The sequence below is a fragment of the Lactuca saligna genome, chromosome 8 (assembly GCF_052625555.1).
Source record: "Lactuca saligna cultivar CGN05327 chromosome 8, ASM5262555v1, whole genome shotgun sequence".
Lineage (NCBI taxonomy): Eukaryota > Viridiplantae > Streptophyta > Magnoliopsida > Asterales > Asteraceae > Lactuca > Lactuca saligna.
The window spans coordinates 71,484,727-71,500,145 of NC_136424.1; the positions used below are offsets into that span (position 1 = coordinate 71,484,727).

Genomic DNA, 15,419 nt, shown 5'->3' on the forward strand with positions numbered 1-15,419 from the left:
ACTTTTCAAGACACAACAAAACTAAAAGAAAAACTAAAAAACAAATTTTTTTGAATTTTTCATATTTTCTGAACAAGAAATAAAACAGAAATAACACTATTTTTGGCTTCTTAATTTTTTATTTTTTTTTTAATTTTCCCCCTAGATTTGTGCATAGAGGAAAACTATGAACAAATTTAACAAAAACAAAAATATTTGGGATCAAAGTTGTCAGTCAATCTTAAATGTGTTTATCAGTACCTTCACCTTATGAATAGATTTGGTCAATTACGGGTATTGTGGTCCACTTAAACACGAAGAATATTGTAACATACACTTTAGTAACCTTGTTTAATTATCATGTTTCATATGATTGTTAGTTTAAAAATGAATATTATTATATATTATGTTGTTTTAAACGTTTAAAGTAGGTAGTTATAGTAAAATAGAATTGTAAGCGTTTAAAAAATATATATATATATATATATATATATATATATATTATTTTCGGTATGGTTTTAAGCGTTGATTTCTAACGAAATAGGTTTATAATATTTGAAGTTAAACTAAGTTTAGAATCATTTGGAATGTATTAGAGGTGATAGGGAAGTCTTATGTGATTCCGATCAAAAAGTCAACTATCGGAATTAACGAAAGTATAACGTCTAAGTTAAAAATAATTAAATCTGATTTTATTGGAAGATCTTTTCTGGGATATTTTTATTGGAAGTTGTAAATTATCTCGTTAGAAACGTACAGGCGAAAACCTCATCGAAAACGGAGTTTCGAGCGAAAAGTTATGCAATTTTTAGTGTTTAGGGGTAAAACGGGTACCCAAACCGGGTCAAACCCGACCCAACTCGGGTTTTTACCCATTGAAACACGATTTTGAGTCATTTTCCTGCCATTTTCAGTTCGTCACCATCCCTATGGGAGATTTTCACATACATGATCAATCTTGATCAAGTTTTGAAGATTAAATCAAGATTTTGAGTGTTCTTGAAGTATCAAGTCTAGTAATCAAGGTATGAACTCTTAATTTTTGGATTAACCCTTGTAATTAGTGAGTTATTAAGAGATTAGGGTTTGATCAAAGTGGGTTTACCACTGATTTAATGAAATTAGGCATGAGTTTATGTTATTAACCTAGAATCTTAAATGGAAATCAAGTAACTACATGTAAACTTGAGAATTAATCATATGGTTTAAGAGTAATTAGTGAAAATTAATAATGAAACCCATGGTTTATACTTGAATTAGAATGGATTACTAAAATATTCAGTGTTATCATTGTAAAAGAAGAACTTGGTGATATTGATCATGAGGTTTGATCATGTAAAGGGTAAAATGAAATTATAAAGGGTATAATTGTCCTGTTTTTGTAAAAATCACCAAAAATTATAGAAAAATCGTATGGAGATGTGCTATATATCCCTGGAAAGCTGAGAATGTCTACTTTGATTTTTGTTTTAAAACCAAAATCTAATTCCGGACTTAAAAGGGGTGAAAACAGCTATATGTTCAGTGCAGTAAGGCTGAATTTTGACAGCTTTGGAACATTTTGACAGCTTTAGGATGCTGTTTTGTAAAATTCATAGTAAATTATAGAAAAATCATAAAAATGTGAGGTCAGTGGCATTAGAAAGATATAAGAGTCTATTTTATTAATATGTATAATTTATTAGTTATTTTGACATTTAATAAGGTTAAAACAGATCTGCAAGTGACAGCTATACAAAGAACAAAAACTAAAATTTCTAAATTGAAAACAACATAACTTGAGAGTAGTTGAGTAATTGCTTATGAAATTTGAAATATGAACTCCAGGGGTATAATGGAAGGTTTTAGAGGCCTGAGGAGGGTTTAATTTCATCAGAAAAAGAGGAATTTTATCGCAACATTCGGTTACAGCACAGTGAGTTCAATATAGGGACAATTGTATGTTATGTGTTATATGTGCAATGTGCTTTCTTGTGTTATTGATCTAAGTGGTTATTACTTGATATTGATTTTGATGCCTTTGGCCATGTAGAGCATGACTCGTATCACTTTGGTATTGGCTTTGTGCCTTTGACCATGTAGAGCATGACTCGTATCACTTTGGTATTGGCTTCGGGCTAGGTAGGGCTGAAAGCCTGTATATTCTAGCAACATGATTAAAAGGGATTGTGTTTTATGTGCCTCTTGGGCTGGAATTTATGATGCTTATGATCCTAAATTATTGTGTCTTAATTATTGTAATCCTTTGAATCTAACCGTTTATTGATTTGGAAAGTCCTTCATTTGATACACATATAAGCCTTTGTTGTCCTTTGTTTCTTTTTGTTCCTGTCATATTGTTATGTATATGGCATAGCGTTATATTGTATCTATTTTTGAACTCACTAAGTGACGCCCACTTATCCCTTTTAGTGTTTAACTATTTCAGGTGATAAGCATCCAGAGTAAACACGCTTTGTTGGAGGACTTAGAGTAGTTGACACTACTACGTTTTTACTTGGTATACATATATGTATATGGATTATAAATTCCTGGGTAGTTATGTATTTATACAACTAGTTATGAAACTTTGTAAAAACCCTTTTAGTTGGTTTGTATCCATGCTTTTGTATTTAGACCACTAGTGTGAATTATAATTATGAATATGCATGTAGCATGTTTGGCTTTATGGTAATTTTAGTGAATGGGGTCTTACAATTATGGTATCAGAGCACTGGTTTAAGCGAACTAAATACCACGAATTGGTATTTAGACTTAAACTGTTAGAAGTTCAATATATGAACAGATTTATTGTCCGTATATGGATACAAACCATAGGAAAGACTTAAGTGGGGTGTTGGGTAATGATAAATCCTTATATTCTTACGTGTTATGTTACTCTAAATTTTTCAGAGCAATGGCTGAGCAGGAGGGTAGTCATACACCAGATGTGGGTGGAGATCTTCATCTTAATGAGGGAGATACTCCAATATCCCCTCGTGAGGAGCGGCTTTTGGATAAACTTACTGGTGTTATTCGACAAACTCTCGAACAACACAAAAGGGATAGTGATAAGGGTAAAGAGAAAGCCACCGGAGAGTCTTCAAGAGAGAAAGCGAAACGTCCCTCATTCAAAACTTTCAAGAGTAGTGGTGCTACAGAGTTTTCAGGTGTCCTTGATCCCATTGTTGTTCTTACCTGGATCCAGAACACAGAAAAAGTATTTCGTATCTCCCATGTGGTTAATGAAGACAAGGTTAACTATGCTTCTGCAATGCTCATTGGAGAAGCCTTAGTCTGGTGGGAAGCGACATTTGAAGCTCTTAACGAGTATGACCAGGAGAATTTATCTTGGGAGATGTTTAAAATCCGCTTTCTAGGAAAATATTGTCCTCTAGATATGAGGAGAAGACTGGAGAAGGAGTTCCTCGAACTTAAGCAAGGAGGAATGACTGTGACCGAATATGAAACTCAATTCAATCAAAAGGCACGGTTTGCTGCGAAGTATATCCCGACTGAAGACGATAAAAGTCAGTTATTCATGGAAGGGTTACGGTATGAAATCCGTGATTTCGTGATCAATCGGGATATTCTATCATTCGATAAAGCTGTTGAGTATGCCCGAAAGCGCGAGCATGACTTAGAGATACGTGGTGCCACTCTTTCTATCCCGAAGCATCCACGTGTTGATCGAACTGTTTCTGTTTCAACTAATCCATTGGGTCGATCTGCTCAATCTGATCTTAGCACAAAAGTACAATCTCAGAGCGCCTTTCGTGGTCGCGGTCGGCCACAATCTTTTTCTCTTCAGTCGAGAGCTCCACCACCATGCCAGAAATGTGGAAAGAGCCACCAAGGTCAATGCAGGGTAGGAAAAGGACCAGTGATTTGCTATGGATGCGGAGAAACAGGTCATATGAAGCCCGTTTGCCCGATGAGGAATGTTACATGTTATGCTTGCGGTGTTACTGGCCACAGAAAGCGTTTCTGCCCTACTCTTACCAGCCAAATGGTGAGAAGTCAAGCTTCCGTTCAACAACCAGTGGGTACTTCAACCCAAAAGGAGGATGTGCCAAAGGCTAAAGGCCGTGCATTCCAGATTACCCCAGAGGAGGCACGCGAGGACCCGAATGTTGTGACTGGTACATTTCTCATCAATTCTAGACCTGCTCACATCTTATTTGATTCTGGTGCCTCAGATTCTTTTGTGTCTCGTGAATTTGCGTGTTCTTTTCAAATTGCATGTTATGCACTCGCCCAACCATTTCATGTAGATACCGCGGGAAGTGTATCATTACTTGTTGATAAAGTCTATAGAGATTGTGTCATAGAAATTGAAGGTTATAATTTTCTTGCCAATTTGATTCCTATCTCCCTACCCAACTTTGATATCATTCTCAGCATGGACTGGTTGTCAAAGAACCGTGCAGAACTCTTGTGCTATGAAAAGATAGTACACATTCCTATTGAAGGGGAGAATCCTATTTATGTCTATGGTGAACAAAGAATCTTCAAAATAATCTCTTTCCTTAAAGCTCGTAAATTCATATCGAAGGGGTGTTCTATCTATCTGGCCTACTCAGTTGATGTCTCAAAAGAGGAGAAGAAAACGGTAAATGATGTTCATGTTGTTAACGAATATCCTGATGTTTTCCCTGATGACTTGCCTGGCCTTCCTCCGGATAGGCAAGTAGAATTCCGAATTGACCTTGTGCCTGGTGCTGCTCCGATTGCAAAGACTCCTTATCGTCTCGCGCCAACAGAGATGAAAGAAATGATGATCTAACTGCAGGAATTACTTGACAAAGGCTTTATCCGACCGAGTACTTCTCCCTGGGGTGCTCCTGTATTGTTTGTCAAGAAGAAGGACGGATCGATGCGGATGTGCATTGATTATCGTGAGCTGAATAAGGTGACTATCAAAAACAAGTACCCACTACCTCGCATTGATGATTTATTTGATCAACTTCAGGGTGTTAGCTATTTCTCGAAGATTGATTTGAGATCTGGATATCATCAGTTGAAAGTTCACGAGCAGGATGTGCCGAAGACTGCTTTTCGTACTCGATATGGGCATTATGAATTCCTTGTTATGCCGTTTGGTTTAACAAATGCTCCTGCTGTATTCATGGATATGATGAATCGGGTATGTCGCCCAATGCTCGATAAATCAGTCATCGTATTCATTGACGATATTCTAATCTATTCCAAGTCTGAATCTGATCATGCCATTCATATTCGTGCGGTGTTAGAACTTCTTCGAAAGGAGAAACTATATGCTAAATTCTCGAAATGTGAATTCTGGCTTCGCCAAGTTCAATTTCTTGGCCATGTTATTTCTAGTGATGGTGTATCTGTAGATCCTATCAAAATCGAAGCCATTCAAAATTGGGAAGTGCCCCGTAATGCTTCCGAAATTCGTAGTTTCTTGGGTCTCACGGGATATTACCGGAGATTCATTAAAGACTTTTCTCGTATAGCCATACCGCTCACGAGTCTTACAAGGAAGGAAGTAAAGTTTGAATGGGGTGAAGCCCAAGAAAAAGCTTTCTCAACTCTAAAAGATCTTTTGACTCATGCTCCAATCTTATCACTCCCAGAAGGTGATGATGATTTCTCCGTATACAGCGATGCTTCAAGATTGGGACTCGGTTGTGTGTTGATGCAACATGGCAAAGTGATAGCCTATGCCTCAAGACAACTGAAAGATTATGAAAAGAATTATCCCACTCATGATCTCGAACTCGCTGCAGTGGTATTTGCCCTAAAACTTTGGAGGCATTATCTTTTTGGTACAAAATGCCAATTATTTACTGACCACAAAAGTCTCAAGTACATATTCAGTCAGCAAACTTTGAATATGAGACAACAACGAGCCATGGAGCTGATCAAAGATTATGACTGTGAAATCCTATATCATCCTGGAAAAGCTAATGTAGTTGCCGATGCACTTAGCAGAAAAATTTATCGTAATAGTATGTGTTATGCTATTACTCATACCACAGTAAAATTCACTATTCTAGATGAACTAAAGAAATGGCAAGAAGAGGCCCTAAAGCCAGAAAATGTGAAGAAAGAAGGGATGATACATTATAATGATGCTTTACTTGATGATCCGTGAGGATTAAAAGTATTCAAGAATCGGCTATGGATTCCAAAGATTGGTGGATTAAGACAGAAGATTTTAGATGAAGCCCATAAATCTAAACTTTCAATACATCCTGGTACAAGTAAAATGTACTATGATGTAAGAGCTGATTATTGGTGGCCTGGATTAAAGAGAGACATTGGAAGATATGTACAGGAATGCTTAGTATGCTTACAAGTCAAAGCAGAGCACCAAAAGCCTTATGGAACCCCAGAAAGTCTTAGTGTTCCTGTATGGAAATGGGAAGAACTGTCCATGGATTTTATTACCAAATTGCCAAAGACTGCTAGACAACATGATAGCATTTGGGTAATTGTCGATCGCCTGACTAAAAGCGCTCATTTTCTGGCCATGCGTGAAACGGATCCAATGGAGAAATACGCACAAGTATACTTGGATGAAATTGTTGCAAGACACGGTGTGCCATTAAAGATCATTTCCGATCGTGATACTCGCTTCACTTCTCACTTTTGGGCAAGTATGCAACGTGAAATGGGATCTCGAGTTGCTCTCAGCACAGCTTATCATCCCCAGACAGATGGTCAGACAGAGAGAACAATCCAAACCGTAGAAGATATGCTTCGTGCATGTGTCTTGGAGTTCGGTGGTAACTAGGATAAATACTTACCTCTTGTTGAATTTTCGTATAATAACAGTTACCACGCTTCAATCAAAATGCCACCATATGAAGCATTATATGGTCGCAAATGTCGTACACCATTGTGTTGGCGAGACATAGGACAAAAGATCCTTGGAGGCCCTGAAATGATTCAAGACACCACCGACAAGATTCAAATTGTATGAGAAAGAATGAAAGCGGCCCAGGATCGACAGAAGTCCTATACAGAAAAGAGGAGACGACCCATAGAATTCCAGGTGGGTGATTTCGTAATGCTAAAAGTATCCCCGTGGAAAGGCATTATGCGATTTGGGAAGAAAGGAAAACTAAGTCTTAGATTTGTTGGTCCTTTCAAAATCATCCAGAGAGTTGGTAAACAAGCCTACCGCTTGGAATTGCCGAAAGATTTGGCAGGTATTCATGATGTGTTTCATGTGAGCTATCTACACAAATGCTTGAGCATCTATGATGAGACAGTTCCATTATCAGAGGTGAAATTGGATAATAAGTTAAGATATATAGAAGAACCTGAAGAGATTATAAATGAGAGAACGGTTGATCTGCATAATAAAGAAGTGGAGTTAGTGCTTGTCAAGTGGAAACATCATCGAGGCCCAAATTATACTTGGGAAAATAAGAATGACATAAGAGAAAAATATCCCCGTTTGTTTAAATCGTCGTGATTTCGGGGACGAAATCCTCAAAAGGAGGAGGTATTTGTAACATACACTTTAGTAACCTTGTTTAATTATCATGTTTCATATGATTGTTAGTTTAAAAATGAATATTATTATATATTATGTTGTTTTAAACGTTTAAAGTAGGTAGTTATAGTAAAATAGAATTGTAAGCGTTTAAAAAAAATATATATATATATATATTATTTTCGGTATGGTTTTAAGCGTTGATTTCTAACGAAATAGGTTTATAATATTTGAAGTTAAACTAAGTTTAGAATCATTTGGAATGTATTAGAGGTGATAGGGAAGTCTTATGTGATTCCGATCAAAAAGTCAACTATCGGAATTAACGAAAGTATAACGTCTAAGTTAAAAATAATTAAATCTGATTTTATTGGAAGATCTTTTCTGGGATATTTTTATTGGAAGTTGTAAATTATCTCGTTAGAAACGTACAGGCGAAAACCTCATCGAAAACGGAGTTTCGAGCGAAAAGTTATGCAATTTTTAGTGTTTAGGGGTAAAACGGGTACCCAAACCGGGTCAAACCCGACCCAACTCGGGTTTTTACCCATTGAAACACGATTTTGAGTCATTTTCCTGCCATTTTCAGTTCGTCACCATCCCTATGGGAGATTTTCACATACATGATCAATCTTGATCAAGTTTTGAAGATTAAATCAAGATTTTGAGTGTTCTTGAAGTATCAAGTCTAGTAATCAAGGTATGAACTCTTAATTTTTGGATTAACCCTTGTAATTAGTGAGTTATTAAGAGATTAGGGTTTGATCAAAGTGGGTTTACCACTGATTTAATGAAATTAGGCATGAGTTTATGTTATTAACCTAGAATCTTAAATGGAAATCAAGTAACTACATGTAAACTTGAGAATTAATCATATGGTTTAAGAGTAATTAGTGAAAATTAATAATGAAACCCATGGTTTATACTTGAATTAGAATGGATTACTAAAATATTCAGTGTTATCATTGTAAAAGAAGAACTTGGTGATATTGATCATGAGGTTTGATCATGTAAAGGGTAAAATGAAATTATAAAGGGTATAATTGTCCTGTTTTTGTAAAAATCACCAAAAATTATAGAAAAATCGTATGGAGATGTGCTATATATCCCTGGAAAGCTGAGAATGTCTACTTTGATTTTTGTTTTAAAACCAAAATCTAATTCCGGACTTAAAAGGGGTGAAAACAGCTATATGTTCAGTGCAGTAAGGCTGAATTTTGACAGCTTTGGAACATTTTGACAGCTTTAGGATGCTGTTTTGTAAAATTCATAGTAAATTATAGAAAAATCATAAAAATGTGAGGTCAGTGGCATTAGAAAGATATAAGAGTCTATTTTATTAATATGTATAATTTATTAGTTATTTTGACATTTAATAAGGTTAAAACAGATCTGCAAGTGACAGCTATACAAAGAACAAAAACTAAAATTTCTAAATTGAAAACAACATAACTTGAGAGTAGTTGAGTAATTGCTTATGAAATTTGAAATATGAACTCCAGGGGTATAATGGAAGGTTTTAGAGGCCTGAGGAGGGTTTAATTTCATCAGAAAAAGAGGAATTTTATCGCAACATTCGGTTACAGCACAGTGAGTTCAATATAGGGACAATTGTATGTTATGTGTTATATGTGCAATGTGCTTTCTTGTGTTATTGATCTAAGTGGTTATTACTTGATATTGATTTTGATGCCTTTGGCCATGTAGAGCATGACTCGTATCACTTTGGTATTGGCTTTGTGCCTTTGACCATGTAGAGCATGACTCGTATCACTTTGGTATTGGCTTCGGGCTAGGTAGGGCTGAAAGCCTGTATATTCTAGCAACATGATTAAAAGGGATTGTGTTTTATGTGCCTCTTGGGCTGGAATTTATGATGCTTATGATCCTAAATTATTGTGTCTTAATTATTGTAATCCTTTGAATCTAACCGTTTATTGATTTGGAAAGTCCTTCATTTGATACACATATAAGCCTTTGTTGTCCTTTGTTTCTTTTTGTTCCTGTCATATTGTTATGTATATGGCATAGCGTTATATTGTATCTATTTTTGAACTCACTAAGTGACGCCCACTTATCCCTTTTAGTGTTTAACTATTTCAGGTGATAAGCATCCAGAGTAAACACGCTTTGTTGGAGGACTTAGAGTAGTTGACACTACTACGTTTTTACTTGGTATACATATATGTATATGGATTATAAATTCCTGGGTAGTTATGTATTTATACAACTAGTTATGAAACTTTGTAAAAACCCTTTTAGTTGGTTTGTATCCATGCTTTTGTATTTAGACCACTAGTGTGAATTATAATTATGAATATGCATGTAGCATGTTTGGCTTTATGGTAATTTTAGTGAATGGGGTCTTACAAATATTGACAAACTTTTCGAAATATACCATTTAGCTGACGACGACCACAGGTATTGTTGTCCACTTAAATTAAGCAACGAGATCTATAAACAACCTCTAAATGGTTCAAGTTTAGTTGCACTAGAACATGTTCCCCACTTCTCGATATACCTTGGTTATCAAGAACTTCCAAAGAACTCCTTACTTTAGGTGAGTAAACAATTATTGATAGGGAAGACAGAGTTAGAGATAGATGCATATGTTGTGTCCCAGGTCGGATCTCTTTCAATCACATAGCAGCAACAACATATGACTAGCAGAGATACAGGGATTGAGAGGTAGAATGTTGCATATTTTGTGTCCCAGGTCGGATCTTCCGATCACACAGAGGGGACAACATATGGCTAACAAATAGAAAGAATTCCATAGATAAGGAGGTGCATAGAATTAGAGTTGCATATGTTGCAATCCAGGTCGGATCTCTTCCAATCATGCAGAGGAAGCAACATATGACTGACAGATAGAAAGCAATAAAATAATTTCTACATACCTACTTTATCAGAACCCCCCATTCCTCCTATCATAACCAGAATTATGGACATAATTCCGTACATCAAGGAAAAGTTAAGCCATAGTTCTAAATGTGTATTAATTTAGTGTATCATGTAGGTTCCTATGTTTATCTCACTGCTCAATCTACCCGAGCATCGTATGTTCAGTCCAAACAATCCTATCTAAATCCACACTGTCAAATCCTTCGTGCCTACCAGCACATTGATCACAGATTCTAGACAATTCAGATTCAGTCCTTTACACATGTTTTAGACTGCCCGTTATCACTTTCTTGATAGCACTTCCCAAACAATACCTACCAGAGAAAAACCATCAGAAATAAAATAATTTTCATCAAAACGAAACAGTATAAGATAAACTCAGGACTATCGAGAAGAAAAATTAAACCGTAAGTCACCGATTGAATATGCATCTAGAAGGTCTGAGAACAACACGTATAATCTCATAATAGATTAAAAAATTCTTCAAGGTATTAATAACAAACCCTCTGTGATCCTTTCATTTCTTCCTTTCTTTCCTTTCTTTTCTTTCCCGCAAAGGACACGTACTCTCGAACAAAACTTCGAATGTTGCACAGTTACGAGATGTCCCTTATCATGTTCCTGGAACAGCCATTACCAACAAACCGAAGTCTGATGATATGCCTCCATAGCTACCCTGGCACAGAGTGGGATCAGTTGGTCTTTAGAACCCATTCCATTTTAAACTAGGTCGACCTTTGTCATATTTGCAAGGTACCCTCTTCCATGACATATCCTGTTTATCACAAATAGAGGATGAAGAAATATTAGATTCATTAGGAGATTTGGGAGATTGAACCTTCGGTACCCATCGGTAGTTGGGTTTAACCCATTTCTTGTTCGATCAGATGGGTGCCTCGGCACTTGATTTTGAACATGAAGTCGGCCGTTGAGATGACTTTGACCTAGCCGGTCTTGGTTTCGCTGGAGCATCTCTTGGATTGGACTTCTTGACTAACATTCCCTTTTTGACCTTGGTATTTTTATTCGTGGTCTTGGGAGTTGGGTTCTTGGCCTTGTTGGCATTCCGGTTGCCATTTCGGGATTTTGACCTTGAAGGGCTTCTATTGGGGTATCTCCCTCTTGGTGCGTTTTGCCACTCTTGTGCATAGTAGGGAACATATACTCGATTAGGACAATTTCAGGTAATGTTTCCATGTTTTCCATAGTGAAAGCAAGTCTTTTTCTTCACTGGGAAGTTGTTTCTTCCCGCCCCTGGTAGTGTGTCCTTGCCTCGTTTCTTATTGTTCCCACAAGAACAAATGCAGCAAGTCGTCGGTTTCGCTTGTTTTGGTGGCTTGTATTTTTCAACAGCAGGTTGATCAGAAGTAACTGACTGAGAAGCAACAGATTCAGAGTTCAAGTAGTCATTGCATTGTTCATTATTTTTCTCATTGTCTCGAACTTCCACATCATCAAAGTCAAAAAAATTCAAATTAGAGGGTTTTATAATATCATCCTCAACCATCGAATCATTAATAATTTCTTTACCTTTGACCTTAGATGTGATGTTAATGATAGACAACTAAGAACAATCAATACTTTCTTCTTCTTGAATTTCACTGATTTCCCTAACAATATCCGGATTCTCATCGACATCAGCAAAATTGAGTTGTGAATCAAGTTTCGAATGTTCAATTCTTTTCAAAATTTTCACTTGTTCATCTTTTGTCAAACTTTCATTAACAATATTTACCAATTCATCAGCATTTAAAAACTCATCTATTTTAACAACGCCATAAGCAAACCTATCGGCTGGTACTTTGTTAAAATCAACTATTGTGTTTTCACAATCATATGACATGACATCAACTTTTTCTCTTTCGAATGCAAGAAAAGGCAACAGTTTACAATGTTTTTCTTTGCTGATGACAGAAGAATGATGTAAAGTAGTTAATTTGGCATATAAACGTTTTGCAGCGTTACAATAGATGTTACGTTGTGCCAACAACATCCTTACATCTTTATCTAGATTCTCTCTATCATTATTGACATTTCCTAATTGTAACTCTAGATACTCTGCATTGCAACGTTTCGTGTCTAGCAACTTTTGAGTCTCAAGCAATTGATTATTAAGTTTCTTTGCCTCGTTACTAGAAGACACAACAATAGAATCAAAGTAAGCAACAGTATCATCAAAAGCAAATATTTCAAAATCATATGAATGTAAAGGAATATTAAAAGATTCGAGTATAGAACGTACCTTAGTTGTCATAGGAGATTTGTCACTTGACTTCGAAACGAACCAATGTCCAGATATCTCCTCTTCTTCTCCATCCTCAAAATTTTCAAACATGGCACCATGAGTAGGATGCCTCGTTTCCTCATCATCAGACCCGGATGACCAAATCTGATAAGTGCCACTTTCTTCATCTTCATCCTTTCGTCTTGTCAGAAGGGAAAATCCCTTGGCTTTCTCACGAACTTTCTCTAGTTTTCAGCATAATATGCTTCGTCCTTTACGCTATTCTTCTTTTCCTCTTTCTTTCAAAGCATAGAATCAATTGCAAAGTGATTCGCACCATTACAGTAATGACAATTTACACCAAAATCCCCTTTCAATTTCTTTTTTGCCTTAAACTCTTTCACCTTGTCATCATTCTTCTTAGACTTTTCAAATTTATTTTTCTCTTCTACACCAGACTTCGTAAAATTTCCTTTCACCTCACTCTGCTTTCCCTTAGGATTAAAAGGCTTTTTGAAAAAAAAAATTAACTCAATTATTCGAGTGAAAAGCTACAACTTCATCATCGAAATTCAAGAGAAAACCTTCTTCATCTGAATTCTCCTTTTCACCAGATTCCATCTCAGACACTTTCAAAACCAGAGCCAATGGTCTGCCTAAACTCTGTTTCACTTCTTCCATTATTTCAGAAACTTCACTTTCTTATGTCTTCAGTTGATTGTATACATCATTCAAAGATGAACTTTCGAAGCTCTATCAAAGCTCTGATACCAATTGAAGTGGTGTTGATTATGATGGCATGCGCGGAATATGAAAGATCTCGTGAATCATCATGTAAAATCAAGAACACAAGGAGTAAATAAATCTGTGTAAGCTCATATTAGATCTAGAAAGAATATACAAATGGGTTTGTACAAAGTTTCTCTCTCTAGTCTAACACTCCAAAATGGTTCCTTCCTAAGTCCCATAACAAAAGTATGATTATACTCCATTAAGGACCTTGTAATTCCATAGCGATTGCATCTGTAGATCAACTCATTCAGACGATCGTAGTAAACTTCAATTGTTTCAGTTTCCTTTTGTCTGAACTCCTTCAATTCAACCAAACACTACTTAATAGAATTGATCTTAGTCTTCTCACTTCCTTGATACTTTTCCTTAAGAGTATTCCAAATCTCCTTAGCAGTTTTACAACCATGAATGTAGTTGTAAACAACAGGTGGCAAAGCACCTCTCAACTCTCTCATGCATCGCTTTTTGTTGTCCTTCATTCTTTTTTGTTGCTCTCCAACAGCAGAAGTAGTTCCAGATAAACCTATGTTTTGAACATTCAATGGAGATTGAACTGCTCCATTGATGCAATTCCACAACTCTTCATCCAGACTATTAAAGTAGTCTTCCATACGATCAGCCCACTGATCATAGTATTCTGGAATTAGCATTGGAATTTTGGTTGATGATCCAAGCAGATCGGAATATGAAATCATTGTGTTCATGTTGAAGTTCGCCATTGATGAACACGTGAGAAAAATTTAGAAATCATAGAAAACTTGATGAATTTGAAATTTGATAAAACGAATTGATCAGAAACTTATAACCGATTACTCGATTATACAATTTGAATGCAAAATCTAATCAAATCTGTAGATCAGATGTGATTTTCAAAACCAAAAGCACGGAAAATTTTGAGACAAAAAAAATGACTCAAAATAAGATGATTCAGAAAGAAAATCAGATCAGTGCAGTTTGATTTCTGCTCTGATACCAATTATGGTTGAATTATATTCAAGAAATCTATTAAGAAAAAGAACAATCAATGTAATGAACTCGGAAAGTAAATAAGACTTTGAAGTTTATATTACTCTTAATAAGCTCGATTACAAAACAGATAACGAAATTGGAAAACTTGTATCTCTAAAGCTAACCTCAGTCCCTATTTATAGGGAAATAAAGAGTACAAAAAATACTAAATCTAAAACTACTAAGCTTCGTATGAAAATGACTTAGCAAATATGTTACATACGAAATTGACTAAACACTATTCAACTCTTTACAAGACTTTGACCCTTACAATTTATGTGCTAGTATGCTATGATATTATGTGATAGTGGTAGAAGGGGTAAGATAGTCCCTGGTTACCAGTTGAAAGAGACCGAAGGGCTAGGGCAGCACTTAGATATGCTAAGTAGTAGGAGAACTGTATGTATATGCTAGGATATTATGTGGTAGTGGTAGGGGTGAAATTATCCATGGATACTGATTAAAAGAAACCGAAAGGGTAGGCCATCACCCAGATATGCTAGGCAGTTACCAGTTGAAAGAGACCGAAGGGGTTGGCCACCACCCAGATATGCTAGGCAGATTACCGGTTGAAACAGACCGAAAGGGTAGGCCAACACCCAGATATGCTAGGCAGTATGTTATTGTATGGTATGTTGTATGATGAGGGAACTCACTAAGCTTTGTGCTTATGGTTTTTAGTTTTGGTTTTAGGTACTTCCTCTTCAAAGGGAAAGGAGTCGGCTTGACTACAACGCATTGCACATGATTTTTCCGCACTATGGATTCTTAGGATTTTCTGATTTTATTTTGTTATGACATGTTTTGATTAGGGATACACTAGTTTTGATATGAGTAGCACTATGATGTTTTCAGACAAATGTTTTATAATTATTAAATAAAAACAAAATTTTTGGTCGTAAATTTTGGGATGTTACATGCAAACCAACCGTTACCATAAAATAACCATTCCTACATATTCATTCCTACTGATCCTCATACAACCTAGACTATCCATTTCTATAGATCCTCACGGATCCTAGACTATCGATCCTCATGGTTCTTGTATAGTGATTATCAGAG

The 15,419-nt window shown here is 36.0% G+C and overlaps 1 protein-coding gene across 1 annotated transcript; it reads left to right on the plus strand.

Moving 5' to 3' along the window:
* The first annotated feature begins 898 nt into the window (after positions 1–898).
* LOC145012110 (uncharacterized) lies at positions 899–9,639 on the plus strand. Its single transcript, XM_078970892.1, has 5 exons — positions 899–1,004; positions 1,807–1,894; positions 2,408–2,479; positions 2,872–4,100; positions 9,533–9,639. Exons 4-5 carry the CDS (start codon positions 2,876–2,878, stop codon positions 9,550–9,552), a joined length of 1,245 nt encoding a protein of 414 aa, XP_078827018.1. The 5' UTR covers positions 899–1,004; positions 1,807–1,894; positions 2,408–2,479; positions 2,872–2,875; the 3' UTR covers positions 9,553–9,639.
* The last annotated feature ends 5,780 nt before the right edge of the window (positions 9,640–15,419 follow it).

What these genes read in the sequence shown, in the direction of transcription:
- LOC145012110 (XM_078970892.1), top strand. Translation starts at nt 2,876, where the DNA reads ATGGCTGAGCAGGAGGGTAGTCATACACCAGATGTGGGTGGAGATCTT. An exon ending in GGACCCGAATGTTGTGACTG is followed by an intron (nt 4,101 to 9,532) that starts GTACATTTCTCA and finishes TAACTATTTCAG; the next exon opens with GTGATAAGCATCCAGAGTAA.